This window comes from Pongo abelii, chromosome 12, assembly GCF_028885655.2.
Source record: "Pongo abelii isolate AG06213 chromosome 12, NHGRI_mPonAbe1-v2.0_pri, whole genome shotgun sequence".
NCBI lineage: Eukaryota > Metazoa > Chordata > Mammalia > Primates > Hominidae > Pongo > Pongo abelii.
In genome coordinates this window covers 84,950,893-84,977,333 of record NC_071997.2, presented here as the reverse complement: position 1 = coordinate 84,977,333, position 26,441 = coordinate 84,950,893, and the positions used below count along the sequence as shown (strand labels likewise).

At 47.6% G+C, this 26,441-nt stretch overlaps 2 protein-coding genes across 2 annotated transcripts in view; one reads left to right on the top strand and one right to left on the bottom strand.

Annotated features, from left to right (window-relative positions):
• The window catches only part of KCNK12 (potassium two pore domain channel subfamily K member 12), a 54,401-nt gene extending 39,763 nt beyond the window's left edge, over positions 1 to 14,638 (bottom strand). The window contains exon 1 of the mRNA XM_024242413.2: positions 13,593 to 14,638. Coding sequence (XP_024098181.1) covers positions 13,593 to 13,983 — 391 coding nt within the window. The 5' untranslated portion in view covers positions 13,984 to 14,638. The remainder of the gene's footprint in view (positions 1 to 13,592) is intronic.
• The window catches only part of MSH2 (mutS homolog 2), a 306,776-nt gene that overhangs the window by 149,253 nt on the left and 131,082 nt on the right, over positions 1 to 26,441 (top strand). The window lies entirely within an intron of this gene.

The window sequence follows — 26,441 nt, the reverse complement described above, 5'->3', positions numbered from 1 at the left end:
GAAGTCCCCTTCTGATTACTTTTATTTCCTCAATGGAGTGTGAAAAAAAGGTAATTAGCAGAGAGTGAGGGGAATGGGAGGCTAAAGGTGGAAGAGGGAGGATAAGTGGTGGACACAGTAGGAAGTACAGTGGGATGGGGGGGTGCTGCCAGTGTGGAGTGTCCAGCTGGTACTCAGGGTCACCAATTTAAAGTTGGACCAGTCAGCATCTCTGCATAGTTTGTTAGCCATATGCAGCTGCTTGAGGGCAGATGAAGAATAAGTGGGAAGTTGGTATTTTGATAGTGGTACAACATAGGGAGAGAGAGGCAAGGAAGTTAAGGGTCTCTGAAAAGGGAATGAATCCAAGCTGAGTTAAAAAAGAAATGCAGGCTCAAAGAAGATGGTGGAAAAATAAGAGTGGGAGTGTAAAGGACCTGTAGGTCTTACAGCCAAAGGATTATGATCTCACCCAAACAGGGTGAGATCAAAGGATGGGAGCTGGAAGCATGGGAGGTGGTGGTCAGAGGTGAGATGTTTGGAGTCAAAAACTTTGAAGGTAATGCAGTTACTAGTAATAGCAAGGACATACATAGACAGAACCAAATGACCTGCTGGGGTGGCATGGAAAGAAATATGGTTATAGATGAGATGGTTAAGGAGCCCGGTTCTTGGATGCATCATCTGTGGGAGGCTGGAGAAGGTTGGAGAGGAACTCAGTGAGGCAGACTTCAGTGAATGGGCAGGAGATGCATGCTGGCAACCCCAATGACAGAGCTTGCTATGGTTTGAATGTCTCCTCCAAAACTTAGGTTGAAATCCAATGGCTATTGTAAGACTTTAAAGAGCTGAGAACTTTAGGAGGTGATTGGGTCATGTGGGTTCTGCTCTCATGAATGGATTAGTGTCATCATCACTGGAGTGGGTTGGTTATTGTGGGAGTGGGCTCCTGATAAAAGGATGAGTTTGGGCTGATTCTGTCCCGCACTTGCTCACCATGTGATGCCTTCCACATGGATGACTCTTGCCAGATGCCAGAGCCCTCTATCATAAACTTCCCAGCCTCCAGAATGGTGAGTTAAATAAACTTGGTTTTTTGTTTGTTTGTTTGTTTGTTTGTTTTAATAAATTACCCAGTCTGTGATATTCTGTTATGGAAGCAGAAAACAGACCAAGACAAGCTAAAATTCACACCCAAGACCAGGGCCCCCAGCATTCTCTCCCTAACCACTACATTGTACTGCAAATTGTCACTTGGCAATGCAGATTTCTTCATTCTTAAAATGGATACATGAATAATGCATACCTGCCCGGCTGAACAATGCACATCAAGGAGCTTTGTAAGGCAATTTCCGTATGTTAGGCATACAATCCAATCTCTGCTTGACTGCACCAAGAGGCCCGAACAACTCCAATCAGTAGAGGTGTACGACCCACTTCAGCTCTTATTATATATTCTTCTGAACTGCCTTCTGGGTCATGTATATTGCTCACTAATTTGATGTTAGGGACTGAGATGCCTTAGGGATTTGGGGACTGTGTGAAGGTAGAAATGGCAGTAAGGTGGACTTCATGCAGCTGCTGGGTTCCTGATATTGGTTACAAGTTACATCTCTCTTTAAACATAATGGGGTATGTTGCTGCTTACAGAAGCTTTGGAATGAATCCCTTTGAGAAGCAAAGCCTTCTTTTACAAAGCAGGTCATCATCTGATCATCATATTTTACTTTTTATAAAACAGGTGCCTAGGTAGAGTTGGGAATCTTGGAAACAGCCATTCATTCAAATTTACATTGATTCCGAAAATATTTCTGTAGCCCCTCCCATGTGCCATGCCCTGTGCCAGGCATTGGAGACATGGAGGGGAATGGAGGAGATAGAGTTCTCATCTTCCAGGAACCCAGAATCTGGCAAGAGAAGCAGATGCTAAGCACACAGTCACACAAGTGATTCCATGCCAAACCAGCAGGAAGTGTGGGGAGTGACAAAGAGGGTGCTGGCAGGGGCAGGCCCTGCAGTCCCACTTCTGCACTGACACAGGCAAGGACCTCTTCCCTGCCTGCCACTGAGGCTGCCAGACCTTCAGAATTAGCTCCCATGCGATCTCAGCTTTCTTTCCCGATCTTCCATTTTAGAAGAGAACCCAACAATCCAAACCTGCATGGCCTCCAAAATGCACCCCGCCCCTAGGAAATGCCAACACACTCAGCACAGGCAGAGGCCCGTACCTACCTTTCCCTCTCGCACCTGGGCTGTCCCTGCAGCATTCCTGGCAGGTCCTGGTGTCAGCAGCTAAACAGGCTCACACGAGGCACTCAGAATTCAGAACACTTGGCAGCAGGGAAGAGGCTCATGGCCATTTGGAAAGGATTAGAGAGGAGTCACGCGGAGTGCGATTCGGAGTTTGCGTTTATCTCAACTGAAACTTTCCAGAAAGCTGGGACAACTGATTCCAATAAAAGCTTCCCCAAGTATTTTTGGAGGCATTGTGATGGTGCTGGGCCGTGTGGGTGGGGGTGGCTTTTCCTGGTTTGTGGAATTGCATTTCATTACTGATTAAACTTCCGTCAAATGTGTGAAGCAACCTCCAGTTTCTAAGGAAGGTGTCCTGGCCAGGTGAAGAGAAAAGGTAGAACCACTGGACTGAGAGGTGGAATTGAGCAGGGCCTCCTTATGGCTAAGAGATGTGGCCAAGGCCAGGGCCAGATAGGATATCTGAGTCAGTGGGAAAACTAGGACCAGAAGCCCTCCTAGTTCAGAACTGAACTTTTCCTGCTGCTTTCTGGGGGTAACAAGGGCTGAGGCTTAGAATTGTCTAGTTTGGTTTCAGTCCAGGGCAGGGTCAGGATAAGGACCCAGCTGACTCAGAGAGCCGTGGAAACAGCACTGCCAGGGAGGGGAGCTCCAGAATGAGCTGGCTGCCCTGCTGCACACCTGCCAGCCACTGAGAGAGCATTAAAGCAACGGGCCAGCAGAGGTGCTCATGCACAGCCAGCCCCTCCAGCTGTAGGGGTGGGGAGCCCGGCAGGGAGGCCCTGGGAGGTTCTGGAAACCTGGCCTGGGCCCAGCTTGCTCAGTTTTTATTTTTTTGTTGTTGTTAATTTCCAGCAGTCCAGGGTTTTCAGTTACTCATTCATTCCATCCACTCAACATATCTTGATTAATCACCTACTTTGTGCCAAGTATTATGCTCCATGATTGACAGAAATTACCTCTTTGCTGCACTTCCAAGTAGTCATTCAATGCATAGCTGCTGCCATCATGGTTATTATCATGTTAGTAATTGTAACAGTGACAAACACTACTAAGATGTAGCTTCTGAGGTGGAGAAAGAAGAAACTAAGTTTTCTGCATACCTACTATGTGCTGGGTCCTGGGCCAGCTTTAGACACATCTTAACCCACTGAACAGTGGCTTACTTCACAGATGGGGAAGCTGGCATAGAAACAAATGATTGTCACAGGTCTGAGGGCAGTAAGAGGGACTTCACAGTAGGTCCCTCTCTAGTGGCACCATTTGAGCTGGATCTTGAAGACTGATTTCACCTGGTAGAAAATAGGGAGGAAGGGAAAGGCATTCCAGGTGGAGAGAACAGCATATGCAACAGCCTAGAGGCTTAAAATGTGAGGTAAGGGGGACAGAAGTTAAGGGTGGCTAGAGAAGAGAGTAGCACTGGCAGGTGCTTGGTGCAAGGTCTGGGCAGGGTCTGCCCCAGGACATGACCTTTGGCAGAGTCTCCTTCAAGCCAACCAGCCTTCAGGAGGCGAGATCTGAGCTGGCCATGTCCCCAGGCTTTCCTTGCTTAAAGGAGGCCCTCCTGTTTTTTTTGGTTTTCTGTCCTGCCTGTCCATGCCCACTGCAGCTGTTTCCAGTGCAAGGCTGAGGGTTCTCAGGTCTGGGCAGGAGCTCAGTCCTCTTCAACAAGTTCCCAGAGCTCTGGTGAGCTCTGTGGGAAGCACGTGCTCTACCCTCTCCGATCTGGTTAGCAGCCTCCTTCACAGAGAGGTACTAGGTGGCGAAGGATGGGAAGCAGGCAGCCCTCGCTTTAGTGTAGCCACTGACACTGCCAGAAGCACAGCACAGCCAAATCCCAGAGTCCCCAAACTGTGCTTCAGCTCTCGCTGATGCCTCCTCATCCTCCTTCTCCACCCACACAACCCTGCAGACCCCAGACTGGGCTGTGGTTCTTCCCCCTCTGTGGAACTGCACAATTCAGAACAGCAGAGATCTTGAGCAGTCAGGAACCCTGGATCCTCTATTCTGCCATTGATTGACTTGCTGTGTGATGCCAAGAAAGTTGCTTAACCTCTCTGAGCCTGTCATCTGTGAAATGGGATATAATTTTCTTTGCTGTCCTAGGATTTTTGGGAGCTTACTGAGTAAACACAGATAAAAACACAGTGAACTGGCAAACATGACATGTGGCAGGGAGGGGAGTCAATCAGGGAGACCAACAATGCCTCAGTGATCCCCCTCACTCCCCAGAACAAAGGCATTGGCTGCTGGCATGATGGAGAGTTCGGAAAGGGAAGATGCTCGTGGGCTCTGTGGCCTCCCCTGGCCCCAGATCCTGTCCTGCCCCGGGAGGCTTCTGCCTGGGAAGGGGGTCCCAGTGCTTCCTCCACCCACCAGGGAGCCATGGTAGCCCCGGGGTGCAGGGAGCAGCAGCCTGGCGCCCACACATGGGGCTATTTGCTGCAGTGCCTTCCTTCAGCGACCTTCACCCAGCAGCCATGACACTGGACCCACCTCAGAGAAGTGTGGCGGGACCTGGCCTCAGCCAGCATCTGGCTTCCCTGCTACTCTTCAACTCCATGACCTCCTCCTCAGCCTAAGCACTGCCAAGAGACCTCAGCACACCTGGAAAACAAGGAGGGTGGCCAGGGGTGTGGCTGCCCAGGGCTCTGCTCTGGGTGTGGGGGGGCAGAGAAGCACTGGATGTCACTGGTCTAACTCACCACTCAATCATTCATTCAGTTATCCACCAATTATGTCCTTGACAATGATTAAAGAGCACTGCACCTATGAGGGATGATTAAGATATTCTAGTTGAGGACCCAAAGAAAATGCATTTTCAAAAGTACCCTTCCAGGCCGGTTATGTAACAGCATAGGACACAACACACCCGAGAGGCAGTGACCAACCAGAGTGCAGCAGGTGCCACACAGCAGGGGGGCTGAGGCCCAGAGGACTAGACCATGCACAGGGTGATGTGGCTGGGTGAGCTACAGGGAAGGAAATGTGCCTTGGCCTCCCGTCCTTCACAGAGAGGCAGGGCAGGGCTCACCAACAGGGTTGCCGAGATCTGGGGAGCAGATGCTACTCAGGGTTACAAGGCACTGCACCCATGGCTTAGAGCCTTCAGTCTTTAAAGTAACCCCATGGGGGTAAGAACCATCATGGTCTTCACTTTAGAGAGGAGGCAACTGAGGCAAGGAGAAGTATATCCACTCACCGAAACCACACAGTTTGAATACTTAAGAATTAGGACATGAATCCAGGCAAGCAGGCTGGCTGCAGTGCTGGTGTGTTTGGAGTCGACACTAAACTATACTGGAAGGATATGAGCCAATAGTCTTCCCAGATATAAGAACATCTGAGCTAAGAAGGGGCTCAAAGGACCTTGGGCATTCCCTTCTTTTAGTAAGGGAGAAACTGAGGCACTGAATGGTGATAGGTCCTGCCTAAAGCCACGCAGCCAGTTAGTGGCAGAGCCAGGTCTAGACTCCTAGTGCCCGACTCACCGCTGTTCTCTCTACCCTAGCGACTCCAAGTGCATCAGCATAGGCATTGCCAGGAGCTCATGAGGAATGCAGACTGTCAGGTCCCACCCCAGACCTACTCAACAGAAACTACATGGTAAGCAGATTCCCAGGTGACTCCAGGCACCTTACAGTTTGAGAAGCACTGCTGCATGCTATCCTACCTTCCTGGTCTGTAACATCTGTTGCTGTGAGTATAAAGACACTGTGAACATTGTAAAATCTGCAATTACAAGATTCTGGATGCTTCATCCTGAGGTCACCTTGGAATGAGATCCTCTGGGATCTGGAGGAAGCAGATGGAGGAGAAACCCCAGAGCTCAATTTTTCTAAGGGCCCAGGCACACCAGTTACCACTGACCTGCTAGTAAGCCAGGAACTTAGCCCCGGGTTGGGGGTTGGCCAAGCGCAGGGAGGAGGCAGCACTCACAAGACAGAGTCCAGAGCATTCTCCACCATAGCCAGTGGCCACTTGGAGAGGGGACCTAGAGTCCCCTGGTAGATGGCTAGGGAATGGCAGCGTTTGGGGTAGAACTTCCTGGGGCCAGAGTCTCATAGCAGTGGTGGCAGCCAAGAGTTGGCTTAGGGTGAGAGCCAAGGGGCTTCAGTACCCTTCTTCATTCTCTACCAGCACCTCCCCAACCTCCTGGAAAGTGCTGTGCTTCCTGCAGTTTCAAGCCCCTCCACCCCCTGTTCCTCACCAACTCTCCCTGTGTAGAAACTCTGCAAAGAGTATGACTGTGTCTCTTAAAAAAACTCTGGTGAGGATCAGAGGCTGGACTCTGCCCAAAGCACCCACCTTGGGCTCCACACACTTTCCAGATTGCTGGCTGGTGGCCCCATGCAGAGCCCCAGACCCCGGAAAGTCAGTGGAACTGGACGGAAAAAATGGAAGGGCCAGAAAACTTGGGGAGGACTCCAGAGCTGGGGGTGACACAGGAATAGACCAACGGCCTTTTGTTGTTTCCAAGATCCTCTGAATCTGAGGCAGCCAAACAAGGCAAGGGAGTGCTGCTCCAGGTGTCAGGGATGGGGACACTTACTGAACACTTACCCAAGGCTACCACCACCATCTCCAGATCAAGCATGAGTTTTTACCCAAAGCCTCCTCACAAGTCACTCAGCCTGCCTTCTGCTCCTCAGATGCCCACCCTTCTCTCCAGCTCCTCCCCTCTGTATGCAGGGCAACACTCACCCCTTCTGGGAAGCCTTGGTGCCCTCTCAGAACTGTGCTGGATTCTCTACTTGTCTATGTGAGCAGTGTGTGTGTGTGTCCGTGTGTGCTGTTTGTGAGTGTGAGAATTATGTGTGTAAGAAAGGGTGTGGGAGAGTGAGAGAGATACACCTACCTTTGGCAATACTGATGTAACTCTTCTAGGGAGGATGAGAGCTCAGGCTCTCAGCGAATCCCCCTTTGACTTGCTGGGTAACTTGGGCAACCTCTCCTCCTCTCTGAGCCTTGTGTAAAACGAGGAACGAGGGTAAATTGACCCTCTTTGGGCTGGTCTTGGAGATGCTCTGGGGCTCCTCAGAGAAGACTTCAGGGAGTGGGTGGCAACTAAGGAAAGGCCCACTGGTCCGGACTCCGGCCCCCACCCCCAATTACAACAGCTCTGCTCCTATTTGCTATAATGGGCTGATTGTTGGCTTTTGTTGACAAAATGGTCTACATGCCTGGGGAAAGTTCTGAAGGATCTTTGTGGTGCTTCCAGCTAGAACACTCTAGGAGTGTATCTTTGCTCCATTCGGCACAATTCTGAGCTGTTCGACACTGGGGCCCTTGGGCATAGTCAAGACTGAGTGGAAATACATTCTCTCTCATCTGGGTTGGCCCAGGAATAGCGGCAGACCATTCCTGGGAGTCCAGGGGAGAGCAGGGGGGTCCAGGTACCTTTCTTTTCTCAGTTTTTGATGGCCTGGCAGTGCCCCCACCTGTTTTTTCTTCTTATCTTTCTCCATTCTCCCAGAACTTCCCAAAGGAAGCTGCTCTCATTAAAACAAGGGAGGTTGAAGATCCTAATGCCACAGCCTGTTCAGGAGGCAACTCACCTCCTGGAACTGAGTGCAATCCTGGAGAAAACCAAGTGGATATGTGGCCCCTTTCCATTGAGTAATTAGCTGGATAACTGTTCAGTCGCTGCTAGGCTTTGTAGAGGCATAGGCTCAGATACAAAGAGACCAGACAGTCTCTCGCTCCAAAGGGGCTGGCCACAAGCACCATGAAGACAGCAGTACCCACTGACTCAGCAATTTCACCAGCTGGAAGTCATCCCAAGGAGATATCACAGAAAGAAAAGGCCATCTTGCATAAAGATGATCACTGTGGCATTACTCAAAATAGCCCCAAACTGGGAAATGCCCAGCTATCCAGCAATAGGGGTAGTGAATTACAGAACATCAACTAGATGGAATATTATGCACCCACTAAAATTAGGCTACGTGAAAACACAGAAACAACATCAGTAATAAAATGTTAATAAAACAGAAGCAGCTCAGTACACATCAGTTAGTTTCCTTTCTGTTTCCTACAAAAGGCATGACAAGGAACTTCAGGGGAATGTGCAAACATGAAGAGTTGTGTTAGTGCAGTGATATCATGAATGACTTGCTCTCTTATTCATATAATAAATAATTATTGTTTACTATGGGCTAGGTCTGATGCTGGGTGCTGAGGATGGAGCAGTGAATGGTAATACATTTCCTGCTCTCCACCCAGAGTTTCAAATTTAAGGAGATATTTTCTTCCTAAATGTCCTTCAAAGCTTTCACAGCATCATCTTTCAATAAAAAATAGTTGATGAGACTGGGCATGGTGGCTGGTGGCTCCCGGCTGTAATCCCAGCACGCTTAAAGGCTGGGGTAGCAGGATTGCTTGAGCCCGGGAGTTTGACATCAGCCTGGGCAATGTAGCGACGCTCTGTCTCTTAATAAAAAAAAAAAAAATTAGCCAGGTGTGGTGATGTGTGCCTGTGATCCCAGCTTCTTGGGAGGCTGCGGTGGAAAGACTGCTTGTGTCTAGGAGGTTGAGGCTATGGTAAGCTGTGTTTGCACCACTGTACTACAGCCTGGGCAATGGAGTAAGACTGTGTCTCTTTAAAAAAAAAAGTTGATGAGAGAAATACGCAAGGAAGGGTGCGCCTCTCCTTCTGGATAATGTATTTCATTCCAGATATCAAAACTATCTCCAGCTGGATTACATACATGTTAGAAGAAAGTTGAATGTAAACGTGGTAGTGGCATTTTGGGCTTATAATGTCTTAGTTTCCTTTGTAGCAAAAAGAGTTTTAAAAAATCCATGTTGAAAAAGAGGGAAAAAGTTAGGACTTGTTACTAATCTCGTGGCTGAATAATTAAGTGTGCCTAATTCTGAAAGTAGCAAGCTAAATTATGCAGTGCCAAAAGTGACAACTCTTATACCTACACCATCCCGTCTACAGCGGCATGATTTTAGCTTTATAGCTAAAAAACACTGCCAGAAAACCTAATAAAAGGAAGTAAAAATATTTCTGTTTATATCAAGCTGCCATTTGAGAAAGATTTTAAAATATGTTCTTTCCTATGTGTAAATCTGACAGCAGATGCATAATTAAAACCCCAGTGGAGAGTTTCCATTTAATCTTTTCAAAGTTAACTGATAAATATCCTTTAGGATGTGAAGTGATGGGTTAATTCTCTTTGTATTGTTTGGAATATCTTTGAGCTGGAATACTGTCTTCAAGAATATTGTTTTGTGCTAAAAGAACACAAGACAGTATCTTTATCGTTAGGAGTTCATACAATCACAGGAAGTGCAGACAACATGCCAAAGGCCACACATGCATCTATGATGAGCGATGCTTGTCTTAGATGTTTGTTAATTGGCGGAATGAATAAATGGATATATTCACATTAAAACAAACTTGATTTCAACCCCTAGGGAATATGTCACATAGCATAAATGGGAGAAATAATAATTACCCAGGATTTCAGTTCAGTGTAAGCAATCGGTATGAATAATTTAGACTACAAAGTGGATTTTTATTTCGCTTGAGCTATTCAGATTAACTTTCTACACAGCCTGAACGGCTGCTGAATAATCACAGGCAAAATTTTCCACTGGTACCGCACTGTATAGACACACGTGTATCTACACGATTGCAAACTGCCCAGCTGTGGATATGGGGCCCTGTTCAAACCAAATGTCAGGACAAACATTCTACTTCATCGTGGTGTTCCATGTAACCTTGAGTACACACAGCCATACCTGAACCTTTCATTACGTCTTCCACCAGGTGAAAGCCCATTCCTGCCCCTTCTTCCCCTCCTCTATACACATGTACTCTCAAGAGTGTGTGTGCACATGCACACACACGTGCACACACACATACACACACAGGTGCAAAAAAAGGCAGAAAGCAAGTGACTTCCGTCCTTAGACCACAGTTTGCCAGAAGTTCTCCTAGTTGCTAGTACCCCATCTCTGCCCTTTAGGCTGGCTCTTGCCTGTCTAGCTAGCTAAGACGTGCCAGCTGCTTCTAACTTGTCTGGCCTGTAAATCTGTCTTGTCCTTCAAGTTTTCTCTGGACTTAATAAGTTGATGACGTGACCAATAGACCAGCAGACCAGTCCCTGCCCTGGTTACACACATACACTCTCTCTCATACTCAGACAGACAGACACTATTAAATATTGCAATCTCAAACAAGAACGTTCCCACCAATTATATGCATGAAATTGGTGGATATTGCACAACTTGGTTTCTGGACCTAGCTGAACCCCTCATTAACTGTGTGACCACTGACAAGTCCCCTAACCCTGTGCCACATGAGATTGGACCAAAAAGGTCCCCTTCTTGTTCTAATCATCTTCAGTGAGGATGGCCAAGATATGTTGCTCATAAATGCTGTGATCCAGCTGCCCATGTTGGAATATGCCTTAATCTCTGCCATGCAGAATAAGCTTTAACCTTTCAAAATACAGCCTGATACATACAATCATGTTATGGAATGAATGGAAGGAAAGATTTCCTATACTAAAGTCTAGATGAATCATATATCTGGGTCTACACAACACACATACACACATACATATGTCCTTTTCATTAGGCAGTATAAATAGCTGAATCAAATCATTTTGTTCCCCTGAATTCCACAGCACTGTATGAACCATATACACTGTGATACTCACTCATCAAATAAAATTGAGTATGTGCTAATTTTCCTCTTCATTGGATAAAGAGTCAGATAAAGAATCCTGACTGCCCATATTTTGTGGACTGAGCTTTGGCTCCCTGATCTGTTGAACCCATAAAAGCATCAATAATAATAATAATTGTCTCTGAAGATTCAGGCCATTTAAGAGAAAGGAACTATGTAAGCAGAAGAGAAACTGACCTGTGGAGATCTTAAACCTCATCCAAATGCATTTTGCAAAGAGAAAGCTGAAATGCCAATTATGCTACTTGGGGATTCAGCAGAACTTATCTGACTGATGGAAGTGAACAATTTGAACCACTGACCCCAGAATATCCCAGCAGGGGCAATAACCAGCAGAGACCCAGCTACTTGTGTGGCTGTCTTGGCATCCTCACAGAGGGCTGGTTCAACCCTGAGCTGTACACGGGCTAGTTTGAAAGTTTCCCCGCAGATTTTGGAAGCAACGTGCTGGGTCACTCGTAACATAACCACATGCTTCAGTGTAGCCCTCCTACATTGCTTGCCTACATCTGAAAACACAAATCAAGAAAGAGAATATAGCTCCTTTCCACTTGACTAAAGAACAGTCAATCCTGCCAGTAGACTAAAGGCTGGGGCATGGAACAATTTCCCAACACGCTAACTTGATTTTGTGTAAATTGCTGAAAGAGAAGCTTTAGAAGCTGTGGCTGGGCTCAGAATCAGTGCCTCCAAAGGAGCACCGAACGATAGATTGATGGAGCTCATCAGAGAGGCACAGAGACCACAGGCCATTGGAATGGGGCCTTATTTGGATGGACTCATGGCCCAAAAAGGAAAGGGACACTGCCAACAGCTTCCCCTTTAGCCTGTGGGTTCCATTAGGAAGCCAGAACATGTCACCGGGAAAAAGTGCTATGACCACCCAATATGTGCACAGGTGCCTCTAGGTAAAAGAAAGGGAAACGACGTGTTTACAAGGGGAAGAGCACAAGTCAACAATGAGCTATGGATGCATGATGTCATCCTCCAGGACTAAGCATCCTTAGTACTTTTAGAGCACTTAAAAAAAAAAAAAAACTCTAGTTGCTATAGCAACTTGATGCAGCTCTTAAAAGGGGATTTTTTTTGAGGGGGTCATTTTATATCTTCTATCACCATAACAACATGATATAGCTTTTTAAAGGGTATTTTTATCCAATTTGTGTGTGCCTTGGACTTGGGCCATATTTGCCTTTTCTATTTAAAATAATCAGATCAAGCATGACACATGAAAAATCATTGAAGGCAAGGAAGTGCTTTCATAGACTATACATATACACTTAGAGAGACATCTCTAGCTGCTCATATGCTGCACATGGAGGCAGCCTCTCTCCCTGCCTCCAACCAGCCATCTGCTGTGGCTTATCCTGGGCAGTTACAGTCCATGCCTCTGTGTCTGAACTGGCATACCAAACCACTCCAGAAGGTGTGTCTATGAAATCCCTCACTTCTCAAGCCCAGCAAATCCAGCCCCCTCCTCCAAAACTGCACAGGAGACAGTGCCTTAGGGTGACTAGAGGTGTGACCAGCCTAGTGCCTTCTTCCATCCTGGGATTCAAAGCAGGAGTGGGGGACACACACAGCTTTGTCAAGGTGATAAGCATGCATTTCTGCTGCACTCTATACAGATGAGCAACCGAGAGTGGGGGCTTTGTTTCACATGACACCCAGGTCCCAGGGAAAGTGGGGGATGGGAAAAGTGAGTGAGAGGAGAGGAAGAAAGAGGAATGAAGGGGTGGATGGAGAGCAGGGGTGGCTCCAGAATTTCTCCACAGGAGCTCAGAGGCAGCAAGCTGGCCGCAGAGAGAGGGGTGGGGGCTTGAAGGACTATTTACACAGTATTCTTCATAAGGTTGAGAAAACGTGAACTGTTTATATCCAAAAAAAGAGAAAAGAGATGATGGAAAGAATAGGGGAACTATCCCTGCTCCCAGCTACCCCTTGGTACCACTAATGGTTGGAAAAAGTGGCAAGGGAACAAAAAAAGGGTCAAGAAATTGGAGAAGGGGCTGGGAGTTGGGGGAGAACACAAGGAAGGGAGGCAGAACAACAGCAGCTGAAGTCCTGGCCTCAGGCTAACAGGCTTTACTTTGGGGGTCGGTATAGATTGTAGGAGAAGCAGGTGGGAAGGAGATCTAGGGAAAGTGATTCTGGGGCAAGTGGTCACCCTCTCCAGGGTAAAGGAGTTAGAGGCCACTGAGGGGAAAAACAGGATAAAAGAAGAAAGCGGGGGAGACTATGAAAAGAAATAAAAGCGCTGAGGGTGGAGGGAGAAGGGGCTTTTGAGATCATCCTGGAGAGGAAACTGAGGCCTGGGGGTTGTGGATGGAAAACAGGAAGGAACCGGTAGCCCTTGGCACGTATTCTTAGAGGAGAAAACGGAGGCTCACAAAGGTCAGGTCACGGAGCCGGCCAGTGTTGGAGTACAGGCGGCCCGAGGTGAACGCCAGAGGTGGGCTTTCCTCCCTCACTGAAAGCCGGGAGGGAGAGAGAGAGAGAACGGGGGCCGGCGGAGAAGAGGGCGAGACAAAAGTAAGCAAAGGGAGATTAGAAGGGAAGGGAGAGCCGAGGAACGCGGACCGAGCGGCCGAGCAGTGGAAAGGGCGGCAGGTGAAAGGCACAGAGAGGAAAGATGCGCGGGGAACGCGCCGCTCACCTATGGTTGACACCACGGTGCCCACGAAGTAGAAGGCACCGGGAAAGTCCCAGCGCGGGCGCAGCGCGTCGGCGCGGACGCCGGCGGCCAGCGCGGCCTCGTAGTGCCGGAGGAAGGCGCGCAGCTCCGGCTCGGCCACGCCGTGCGCAGCGCTGAAGTTGCGCAGCGTGGCGCCCCAGCGCGCCCGAGCCTCCGCCTCGCCGGGGCTCTCCAGCGCCGAGAAGACTGTGGCACCCGCCACCAGATAGAGGCCGATGAGCGCCGCCAGCAGCACGAAGCGGCCGGTGTCCTCGTTGAGGTGCGAGCGGCGGCAGCAGCAGCAGCAGCAGGAGGGGCGCGGCAGGCGGCGGCGGCTACGGCGGGGCGGGGGCCGGGGGCTGCGGGAGGACATGGTCCGGAGCTCAGCCCCGGGGCCGGGGCGGCGCTCGGGGCCCGGGCCACGACATCCCCCCGGCGGGAGCAGGAGCGTGAGGATGGTGGCCAGGGGTCCGGGGCCGCCGCAGAGCCCCTCGCCGCCTTCGCAGAGCCCCTCGTCGCCTTCCCAGAGCCCGGACAGAGGGGCGCCTCCGCCTCCTCCCCGGCGCTCAGGCCACACGCGAGTCCCGTGGCCCAGCGGGTGCCCGGGCAGGGGCGCTCCTCTCCGCGCCCCGACGCCTCGCCGGCTCCCGCGGCTCCTTACCCGCCGCTGTCGGGCGCGGGGCTCCGCAGCTAGGCCCCTGCCGCCCGGTGGCCGGCGTCCGCGGGGCCCCGGGCCTCATACTCCTCTCCAGACAGGCCGCGGGCTGCGGGCGGTGTGGGCCGTGGAGCCCGGGCGCCTAGGACCGGGACGCGGCAGCAAGGCGGGGAGAGAGCCCCCGGGGGTGTCCCATGAGGCGTTCGGGCTCGGCGGCTCCTAGGTGCGGGCTGTGCGGGCAGTTCTGCTCCCGCCCCCGGGGCTGAGCTTGGCGGCGTCGGCTTCGGAGCCTCGGAGCCGAGCCGAGTCCGGGGAAGCGCTCCTTTCTCAGCTCCAGCCGAAGAGCCGCCCGGCAGGGAGAGGCGGAGTCACTGGCGCCCGGGGCGGGGTGTTGGGGAGGGGTGAGTAGGGACAGGAGGGAGGGGGTGGAGAGTTGGGCTGCTGCGACGCCTCCCGGTGGCTCTGGCGGCACCAATGCGGGGCACCGGAGCAGGTGTCCGACTGCGGTGCGGGCTACCACTCCGCCGGGGAACCTCGTCTTGCTCCTCCCTGCGCTTCGCCTCTGGAATCCCTCCCTTATCTCATGCCGCGGTGAAACTTTGCTCAAGTTGGTGGTGCTCTGAGGTCTCCAGGGCTGGAGGCCGCGCGACGCGAATCGCCGACACTGGATTCTCGGGCGCTAGTCCGAAGTTTAAGTTCCCTTCGTTCACTCCTTTGCCCTGGATCGAACCGCAGCCCCAGGACGCAGCGGGTTCCATTGGAAACGGGGAATCGGGTAGAGGCGGTCGCTGGGCTCCGGGCGACCTGGGAACGAGGGCGTTTGCTCCCCCTCCCGACCGAGCGGGCGGCCGGCGTCAGCACCGCGGACAGCGCATCGGTGCCGCAGCCGCGGGCGGGCGCCGCTAGGGCTGCAGGGGTCCGAGGCGCGGGCAAGGCTGCTCACCCCGCTGCGCTGTGCACCCCAAACCCTCCCTGTTTTCCTTTCCACCTCCCGTGTGCACCCCCCTACCCGCCACCCGAGGCAGGTGCGGTCGTTGAAGCAGGCTGCTGACAGGGCGGGGACGCTGCGGAATAGAGACGGGGGAGGAGTCAAGCGCGGGTAGGGGGCCAAGGTGCCACCGGGAGAAAGGGCCCAGGCCCGGCGGACTGCCGGGCTCCTCTCGCCACCCCAGCTCACCGACCCCTCTAGCCCAGGGCGGGGAATAAGACCCTGGCTGCGGTAGAGAGTAGAGGAATAGAGGAGGTGTAGGGGAAGCTCACTAGCAGCTCCCTTGAGGCCGGCGCGGGGAACGGTGTGCTATGGAACGCCCCTGGGAAATGGTCGCCCCCCTACGCCCCACCGCGGCAGGAAAAGACGACGGATGCCCCGCGCGGCTGTGGGTGCTCCTCTGCTGGACACAAGCCGGCTTTGCCGGGGCCACAAAAGTTCTGGCGAGGAACACCCTCAGTACAGGCGGAAAATCATCCTCTTCGGGCAGCCAGCTCCTTCCGTGTCCTCCCCCTTACTATGGACTGCGGGAAGCAAGACCCTGGTGATGATATGATGGCAGAAAATAAAAATAATAGTGGTGACTGTACTTAGATATCCCAGGTGGGTGAGCGGTGGCAAAAAGCAGACCCCTGCCCCCTGCCCTCCCGTCCATTTCCAATCCGGGGCTAAGGTCAACCCAAAGTGGTGGCAGCAGCCTCAGTCAATTATGGGTCATAGTACTAAAAGTGTTCCCTCCACTACTCACTGAGCATTTCACGCCTTCGAAACTAGGGCCGGTCGCAGAATGAGAGGTGGACTGCAGACAGGAGAGTTGCTGAAAGCTGAAAGGCATCTGACTTGGGGTGTTGATTGTCCCAAACCAGGGTGCTCTGGAGATTTGGTTCTTCCCAGATATGCTGCCTCAGTTTATAGATGGAGCCAAGTACACTTCCCTCTGTGGTAGGGACAGATGGGTGGAAACTCCACCACCACCATGTCAGAGCTTGGCTTCCTGGCACTGGATGGCATGTGGCTAGTTTTGCAGGGCTCTTCTTACAATGGGCCTAGGGTATCTTTGTGTGAGGGGGAGAATATCTTATCCACCAAGAAAGTTGAACCTCCCTCTTTTCTGGAGCACAGTAGAAGGTGTATACAAACACAAATTTTTGTTATTGCAGACTATTGTTGTTATTGCCAAAACAGTCAACTCTTTCTCCAAGGCTTTGGCTCCCCTGGACTCTCCACAGATGCTGCCTTAGGCCCTGTTCCCCCAGTACCCCCACTCTTACAGCTTCAGCACACAGTGAGGACAGCCCTGTCATGGACCTCTGGGGCTGGATTCCGCTTGGCTGGTCAGCTCTTGACAGAAGCCCTGAGAAGTGTCATTCTAGGAGTTGCCCTGGAGACTCCAGATGTAACTGAAGGGCATTGCCAGGCCTCTCAGAGGCTATCTTTGCCCAGACTTCCCAAGCAAACACAGGGTGCTTCGCTGCAGTATTCTCTGCCTCTGGGACCAGTTCCTTGCCCAGTTGGCAGAAGACCTGTCTTGTCCTCCAACTTGCTATTCTAGCTTGATTAGCAGCAAATCTCTGGCATCAATCTCGGCTCCGAATGACCTAATCAATTTATGTAATAGGGAAATGATGAGTTCCCTGCACATAGGCACAGGATTTTTAGGGAACCAGCCCCGTGATAAAGGCGGCTTTTGCCCACTAAATCAATATTTAAGCTACTGACTTCCAGCTGGCTATGCTCAGAGCCTTTACCTCAGCCCTGAATTGCTGCAATAGACTCCTAAGGACAACGGCTTGCTTAGTGTCTCCCCACTTAGGTCCATCCTGCCTGCACCTGCCAGTCATTGCTGTGATCATGCCCATCTGATATGATCATATGATTGATGTATCTAAACCACAGTCTCCAATGGCTCCCCTAAAGCTATAAAAATGTAGTCTTTAAACCCTTGAGGCTGCCATTCAAAGACCTTGATGAGGGGATTCCTAACAAATCATTCCAGCCTCTCCTTCTACTTTTACTTATTCCCCAAGTACTCTATATCCAGCCCAATCACCAGGCCTTTACTTGTGCTGTGGCCCCTACTACAGCACTATCTTCTCTCTTCTTCTCTCCAGCTCTTTAGAAAAACCAGCTTAACTCAAGTTAGACCTTTTTTCCAGAAAGTTTTTCCTTTGTAGGATGTTTTGAGCCAATCACTTTGATGCCATCTTTTCAACTCCATGATTATTGAATCTGCTATGCATGCACAAATTTCAGATAAGGTACACAAATGGGTACGGCCTCTCTTTCTCTTTTCTGTCTCTCTCTGTGTGTCTTTCTGCCACACACACACACACACACACACACACACATAAACACAATATAGGAGTGTTAACCAAGAAAATTAGGTAAGGTCAAATGGAACCAGTTGGCAACTCCACTCCTAGGTATATACCCAAGGAGATAAACAAAAATGTACCTTCACAAAAACTTGTACATGAATAGTCATAGCAGCACCATTCATAATAGCCAAAAAGTAGAAAGTGATGAACCTATAAGTCCATTAATTGATTCATAACAAATAAAATGTAGTATATTTATACAGTGACATATTTGGCAAGAAGAAGGAATGAAGTTCTAATATATACTACAGTGTGCATAAATCTTGAAAACATACTAAATGAAAGAAGCCAGTCACAAAGGACCACATATTGTATGATTCCATTTGTATAAAATATCCAGAATAGACAAATCTATAAAGACAAAACAACTTAGTGGTTGCTTAGGGGTGGGGGTTCGGGAGAATGGTAGTGTCTGCTAATGGGGATGGGGTTTCTTTTGGAAGTGATAAAAATGTTCTAAAGTTGATTGTGGTGATGATTGCACAGCTCTGTAAATATACTGAAAAGCATTGAATTGTACACTTTAAATGAATGAAGTGTATGGTATGTGAGTTACATCTCAGTAAAGCTGTTAAAAAACAAATACAATGGACCAGGCGCGGTGGCTCACGCCTCTAATCCCAGCACTTTGGGAGGCCGAGGCGGGTGGATCACGAGGTCAGGAGATCGAGACCATCCTGGCTAATACAGTGAAACCCCGTCTCTACTAAAAATACAAAAAAATTAGCTGGGCGTGGTGGCAGGCACCTGTAATCCCAGCTACTCGGGATACTGAGGCAAAGGAATTGCTTGAACCCGGGAGTCAAACGTTGCAGTGAGCCGAGATCGCACAACTGCACCACTGTACTCCAGCCTGGGTGACGGAGCAAGACTCCGTCTCAAAAAAAAAAGATGTGAATTGAAATAATCTTTATCCAAAAAATGGAAACAGAAATTTATCCCAAGGAGGCCGGGCGCGGTGGCTCACACCTGTAATCCCAGCACTTTGGGAGGCCGAGGCGGGCGGATCACGAGGTCAGGAGATCGAGACCATCCTGGCTAACACGGTGAAACCCCATCTTTACTAAAAATACAAAAAATTAGCTGGGTGCAGTGGCGGGCGCCTGTGGTCCCAGCTACTCGGGAGGCTGAGGCAGGAGAATGGCATGAACCCGGGAGGCGGAGCTTGCAGTGAGCCAAGATCGCTCCACTGCACTCCAGCCTGGACGACAGAGCGAGACTCCATCTCAAAAAAAAAAAAAAAAAAAGAAATTTATCCCAAGGAAAATAATTGCTTTTAGAAATGAGAAAAATTGAAACAATTTAGTTGTCTTACAGAGAAAATTATGAAATTAAATTTGAATAAAGGAGTTTGCTCCAAAATACTTTCTCTTAAAAATTAATCTGTGATGGTAAAATTTTGGTGACAAGTTTTGCATTCCAAGAAGTAGCAGATTCAAAATGTTCTGGTTGCCTTCAAACCTCTTTGATCTTCTTGTTCTCAGAACTCCTTTAGTACTGATTGTCTGCATTACTTATTGGCAATTAGCTGTGTAATGGGGATACTTTTTTTTTTTAAAATATGGAGAAGATGGTTATCGCTATCCTGTGAAGGGTCAGTTGTGTTGCCTTCTTAGTAGTATAGATGCAGCAGCTCTCCTCCCCCCATTCTCCTGGAATTAGGTTTTTATAAAACCTTTTATGTTTTAAGTCATTTGGCAAATGTTTTCTCACACCATGTTTCACAGAGCTGGTAGCTGGGAAGAAGTGAACCAGTTTTACCCAGGGCCTTCCAGAATGGAGGGGAAAGACATCTGATTTGTCTTCTGTGAATTTAAGATTAAGGAGTCTTGTTGAGAAAAGCATGGAGAGAGTCTGGTCACAGCCCAGGAGCTGGGAGAAAGGCCCTTTGAAATAAAATTATTCTGGGGAAACAGGAGTCTGACTGGAGGCTTAGACAAGGGTGTAAGTGCTTTGGTGACACAGGATATAACTGACGCTGGATGCTCTGTAGTTCAATCTCCCTAGAACTGTGTGGAATTTGAAGACAGGGGTTGAATCTGGACTTGTGACCTGAGAAGACAGTAGCCTTGGTGCCTGAAGTGGTTCCTTATGATAAAGTGCATCTTGAGTGGTGATAGGCAAGAAATGTCTCAAATGGTGCAGCAGCACTTAACAGTAACATTTGTAATAGCACTTGCAATACCGTCCTCCTTTTCTTTCCATTGGCATTTGGAGGACAGGGTTCCTGTTGGACTGAAAAAAACATGGGTAACATGCCTCTATTTTCATATTGCTCTTATGTCTAGATGTTCTATCCATTATTGAAGGTGAAATATTGAGGCCTGCAACTACAAGAGTAAAACTATCTAGTTCTCCCTTCAGTTATGTCAATGCTGGTGTCGCATATTTTGAGGCTCTGTTGTTTGCTGCATATATGTTACAGTTGTTATAGCTTCTTGATGGATTTACCCTTTTGTTAATAGAGATGGTGTCTGATTTACAATGGTTTGACTACAATTTTTTGGCTTTACAATGGTGTAAAACCATTGCACTTTTGACTTAATGTGTAGTAGTCAATAAATTACATAAGATACTCAACACTTTATTATACAATAAGCTTTGTGTTAGATTATTTAGCCCAATTGTAAGCTAATATACATTTTAGACTTAGGATATTTTCAATTAATGATGGAAATATAAAAGAATTTATCCCAAGGAAAATAATTTCTTTAAAATAAAAAAATGGGAAAATTGGAAACAATTTAACTGTTCTATAGAGGAAATAATGAAATTAAATTTGGATGTAACCCGATCATAATTTGAGGAGCATCTGTATATGATGTCCTTTTTTTGTCTCTTATAATAAATTTTCTTTTTGAGACAGGGTCTCACTCTGTTGCCCAGACAGAAGTGCAGTGACACAATTATAGCTCACTGCAACCTAAAACTCCTGGGCTCAAGCAATCCTCCCATCTCACCCTCCCAAGAAGCTGGGACTATAGGCATGTACCACCATGCCTGGCTAATTTTCTTATTTTTTGTAGAGATAGGGTCTCATTATGTTGTCCAGGCTTGATCTCTCGAAGTGCTAGGATTACAAGCATGAGCCACCACAACTGGCCTGCAACAATTTTTGGCTTACAGTCCATTTTTTCTAATATTAGTATAGCCACCCAGTTCTCTTTTGGTTACGTTTGCATGGAATATCTTTTTCCATGCTTTCATTTTCAACCTATTTGTCCTTAGATCTTCGTTAGTTTCTTGTAAACAGCATATAGTTGGGTCATGAGACTATCTTATAACTCAACTTGTTAAAAATTTGTGATTGTTCAGCTGCTCTCTGGTTATTTCCAAATAGCTGATGAACAGATATTTATTGAGAACCTACCAGGTATAAAGCAATGTACTATAAACTGTGTGTGTGTATGTGTGATGAACCTTACTCTCCCTGCAAGAGCTTAAAGTCTGGCTGGGGTGATAAGATGCACATGTATGAAGCAGTAAGGACTATGATATAGCAGATACCGTTAGGAGCTGACTGTATGGTGCTGGTCACGGGAGGTCAGAGAAGGGAGCCTGTAACAAGGGCTGCAGGAGTCAGAGGAAGCTTTGGATAACAGGAAGAATGGGGGCAAGGCCTAAAGGATGGGTAAGGTTTGGATTGACTGAAAGAGAGGAAACATCCCAACCAGGAGTATTGACCTGGGTGCAAGTATAGAAGCAAGAAAAAACATATTGCATTCAAGAAACTATGGTGGGCTCATGTTGAGTATGGGTGAAAGGAGAGGGAAGAATCTGTTTCTTATAATCCAGGACCTCCATTGGTGGCCTCTCAGCCTCTCAATACAACTTTAGGGCATAGATTAACTGACCCTGTGAAACCCAAAGGTGAGTTTTTTCCTTCTAAAATGAGAGTCAGATATATAATATATGTGGACTCTGGCTTGATGAAGCCAATTTTATGGCAAACTTTGTTTCCCCACAAACATGGCCACACTGAAAGGCACAAGCTATGTCTGCAGGGGAAAAGGAAGACAAATTAGGAACATACTGGGTGCAAAGTTGGGGGCTCTGGTATTAAAACCTCCCTGGGCTCAGTTGCCATATCTGTCTTTGTGAAGAATGCACTATGTCATCTTTAAGTCACCATAATATTTGAGGATTAATGAAGCCACTGATTGCTGCCTGTTGATAGGGAGTTTGGAAATGAAGACAAGAATCCCAGAGTGAAGAGGAGCCTTAAAGCTTTGAGGGCAACTCCTTATTTCCTAATCCTCTTGTGCAGAAAGTTGTGGGTTCCTTGTCTGAATGTCTTTGTGGAGTCCTGTCTTCTAATGCTGAATCACTCTTTATTAAGAAGTGATTTTTTAAAAATGATTTTTAAATATCTATTTCAACTCTTTCTTATTTTAAAATCTAATCCAGATTTTTTTGTTCTCTAGGTAAGGCCATACGTGTATTGATTTTTGTCTCAAATGGATTTTGATATAACTTTTTAAGACTGTATAAGTAATGCATAATTAAATTCTGATATGACTTTTAAAAACTATATAAAGTAATGCATAATTAACTTAGAATAATTGGAAAATTCAGGAAAGCTAAAAATAAGAAAATAAGAATTACCCCCAATTCTATCACATTTTGCAGAGAAAATTACTGTTATCAATCATTTTAATGATCTTACTGCCTGGTTGCTTGGCTCTATCTGTCTATCTATCTACATATACATACACATATTTGATTTTAGTAAAGTTATAGGATATTTTACATACTACTTTAAACTTACTTTTTTATTTAACATCATACATCATTCAAGACATCTTTTGATTTAAACATATTTGTTGAGCACCTACTATGTGCCAAGAACTGTTCAAGGTACCTGAGATTGTTCAGTGAACATGGAGTTTATATTACTTTCATGTCAATTAATGCATATGAAGTATCATTTGTTGGCATAGTGTACTCTAAAAGTTTTAGCTGAATTTCACATTGGTAGGTATTGCTGGATTCTTAAGATTTCCTACTCTTCCCCCTTCTCTGTCTTCAGTTCATCACTCTGTTTTTCCCCTATTAAAATATCAGCAAATGTTTGAATTTGGCTTCTCAATGAGACTTCTAGTTCCCACCCAAATCTCTGTTCAACCTCTTTTTTTAGCAATAGAACTCCTATTTTATTTGAGATGTCACTGTGACCAGTTAAAAGACCCTATTTTCCATTCTCCCTTATAAGGTGAAACCGTATTTTTTAATTCTAGCAAAATATTATGTTGGACTTCCAGGAAGGCTGCATAAAAGAAAGCTAATTCCACAGGAACGGGGGCCCTTTTGCCCTTCTGCCATTTCTCTTTCCTCAGTCATGCTTCCTAGAATATAGATGTGATGACTGGGACTCCAGCTGCCATCTTGAATTATGAGGTGACTTTGAGGATGGAAGCCACAGTGTGAAGGAGCAAGTTCCTGCATGAATGAATCTGAGATTGGAATTTAAACCTTCAAATGTGGTGAGACCATCAACAGGCCTGACCTTCAATTGCTTCAATTTTTTCCTCTTATCTCCCAATCTCCCCTCTTCTCTCAGGTATTTGTACCTTGTGTTCTCATCATGGTTGACTTTCCTATGGGATTTTTCCCTCCAGTTGGTTCCTCTATATTCTTGCAATTGGGAGAGATGAAATGTCAATAACTTTTCCAATCCAAAACCAATAGGCCGTCAGAACCAAGAGCAAAAACAAAGCAAGGGAGGAAGGCTTAGGAGAAAGATGCTAGAGGGTTGCCATAGCTAATATTTCATCATTTGAATGAGTCAGGAATCTACGAATATTGAACTGATTGTTTTAGAGAGTTAGAACATTTGTTTTAGCTAGGCAACTCTAAAAAGGGGATGAGACCCAGAGGAGGAAAGAATGGAAAGGTGGCATTGGAAGTAGATAGACTATGGAAGCAATGATTTTTATAATGAAACATTCTCATTTATTAACTTGTCTGTGGGTTGTGAAACATGCAAAGATGAGATTGTTCATTAGACATTAATTAAAACTGCAATGCTGAAAATGGATCACAGCATAGAACATGATGTTTGATGTAAATAAATGCGTAGGAAACTGGGGGTAACTGTTTTACTTGCTAATAGCCCAGAAAAGAGCATTGGTGAGTGGGGAAATTGGAGGAGGGGTGTGCAGTAGGGGATGATGTGTGGAGGGGTAGCGTTGGTGCAGTTAGGTGTGGGGATGGGGTGGGGAGAAGAGTCTTGGGGATGCCTTTCCAGGTATTACATGGGTCAATAGGGCTTCTAGGGGGAGGAATGTTTCTTGTGAATAGAAGGTCTTCTTCATAGTTGAGCACATGAGTGTGGTCAGTCAGCTTCCCTTTTTCTCCCTCCCTCCCTCCCTCCCTTTCTTCCTTCCTTCCTCCTATATAACAATTTTTTTTTTTTTTTTTTTTTTTTTTTGAGACGGTCTCGCTGTGTCGCCCAGGCTGGAGTGCAGCAGTGCAATCTCGGCTCACTGCAAGCTCTGCCTCCCAGGTTCACGCCATTCTCCTGCCTCAGCTTCCCAAGTAGCTAGGACTACAGGTGCCCACCACCACGCCTGGCTAATTTTTTGTATTTTTTAGTAGAGACGGGGTTTCACTGTGTTAGCCAGGATGGTCTCGATCTCCTGACCTCGTGATCTGCCCACGTCAGCTTTTAAACCTCTACTCTGTGCCAGGCGCTGTGCTATTAAGGATCCTAACTCATTTAAAATTGTCTTTATATTAATGACTGGGTAGGGCGGAGGGTGGGAGTACCATTAGGGGCTGTTGGAATAGCAGATAAAGAAGCTAAGGCCCAGAAGGGCAGTCAGAGGTACTCACTTAGTAGTACATTTGCAGTCTCCATCAACCCAACAATCCCCTGGGCTGGCTGGCCTTGAAGTGGATGGTATTCTACCTCCGTATAGTATTGGACCCTCCTGCATGCAAGTTCCTTGGGGCTCTTATTGAATATGCAGGCCTTTCTGTTCAGCATATTCAGCAACTCAGAGCCTTATAGTAGAACAATTGGAGGAGAATTGTCAGATGGAGATGAGGGAGAATGAAAGGGGAGACAGAAGACAAAAGCTGGAGAAGAGAACAGCTTGAGAAAGGTTTCCTGGATAGTTCAAATCTTTGCATGCATATTGAGCAGGAGCAAAAGTGCTAAATAAATGCATTCTCAGACATTGATTACAATCTGGGTGGGGTTGTCTCACTGTATGAGCCCTCATTATGTTATACTTAAAAAACATAATATACTGTAACCTGAGGGTAATAAGCCAGCCAAAGCACTTGCAGGATTCACCCTGGGAGCTATAGCCACCCTTAGCATTCTTCATAAGCAGATTTTATCAGAAGAAAACCTCAGGCTGGGGTACAGGAGGCCCCACTGAGCGAAAATGCCAGGATTCGAGTGACTCTCTCCCCTCTTCCCAATTCTCTTAACAGAAGCTATGTCACAAAGGGCCCCAGGCTCATTGGAAGGATCCCAGTTTGGTTTGCTCATTTCTTTCTCCGTCAAGTATTATGGAACACCAATTAAATACTAGATATGTGGCTAGATGCTGGATACAAGAGCCAAAATTGACTTGGTTTCTGCCTTCATTCAGCTTCAGGATCAAAAGTTACACAAGTCAATGAAAAATGACCATGGTGACAATGGCTATGAAGAAAGACTGTGTTGTTTCAGGAGATGCATATAGGGATATTTGACTTAGGCAGGGCTGAGACAGGTAGTCATTGACCAGGAAGAGGGTGAGTGAATGACAGAGGGCAGCTGTGCAGCTTGGAATGGCATGCCAAGGCTGTTGGCAGGAGGAGAGAACTGTGGAAGACCACTGTGAGGGCATCTGGGGCTGGGCAGAGGCCTGATCCTACAGGGCTTTGGAAGCCCTGTTACTGGAAAGGGGTCCCAGTCCAGACTCCAAGAGAAGGTTCTTGGATCTCGCGCAAGAAAGAATTCAGGGCGAGTTCATAGACTGAAGCAAAAGTAAGTATATTAAGAAAGTAAAGGAATAAAGAATGGCTACTCCATAGACAGAGCAGCCCTGGGGGCTGCTGGTTGCCCATTTTTATGGTTATTTCTTGATTGTATGCTAAACAAGGGGTGAATTATTCATGCCTTCCCTTTTAGACCATATAGGGTAACTTCCTGATATTGCCATGGCATTTGTAAACTGTCAGGGCGTTGGTGGGAATGTAGCAGTGAGGATGACCAGAGGTCACTGCTGTCGCCATCTTGGTTTTGGTGGGTTTTAGCCAGCTTCTTTACCGCAAGCTGTTTTACCAGCAAGGTCTTTATGACCTGTGTCTTGTGCCGATCTCCTGTCTCAACTTGTGACTTAGAATGCCCAACTGTCTGGGAATGTAGCCCACTAGGATTCAGCCTCATTTTATGCAGCTCCTATTCAAGATGGAGTTGCTCTGGTTCCAACACCTCTGACAGCCCCATAAAAATTCCTAAGAAAAAGGGGAAGCCTTGGTGTTCTAAGCAGAGGGTGATGGACTCACCAGCTACTTCTGCCTCACCCAAGGTCTCACTGTGCATCAGGAGAAGGCTGTTCAGAGCCTTGACTCCCTCTCTCTTGCACTTGCCCCATCTGGGGATACCCAACTGCTGTTTGTCACGTGCATCTGTGTGAAGAGACCACTAAACAGGCTTTGTGTGAGCAATAAAGCTTTTTAATCACCTGGGTGCAGGCAGGCTGAGTCCGAAAAGAGAGTCAGCAAAAGGTGGTGGGATTGTCATTAGTTCTTATAGGTTTGGGATAGGTGGTGGAGTTGGGAGCAATGTTTTGTGGGCAGGGGGTGGATCT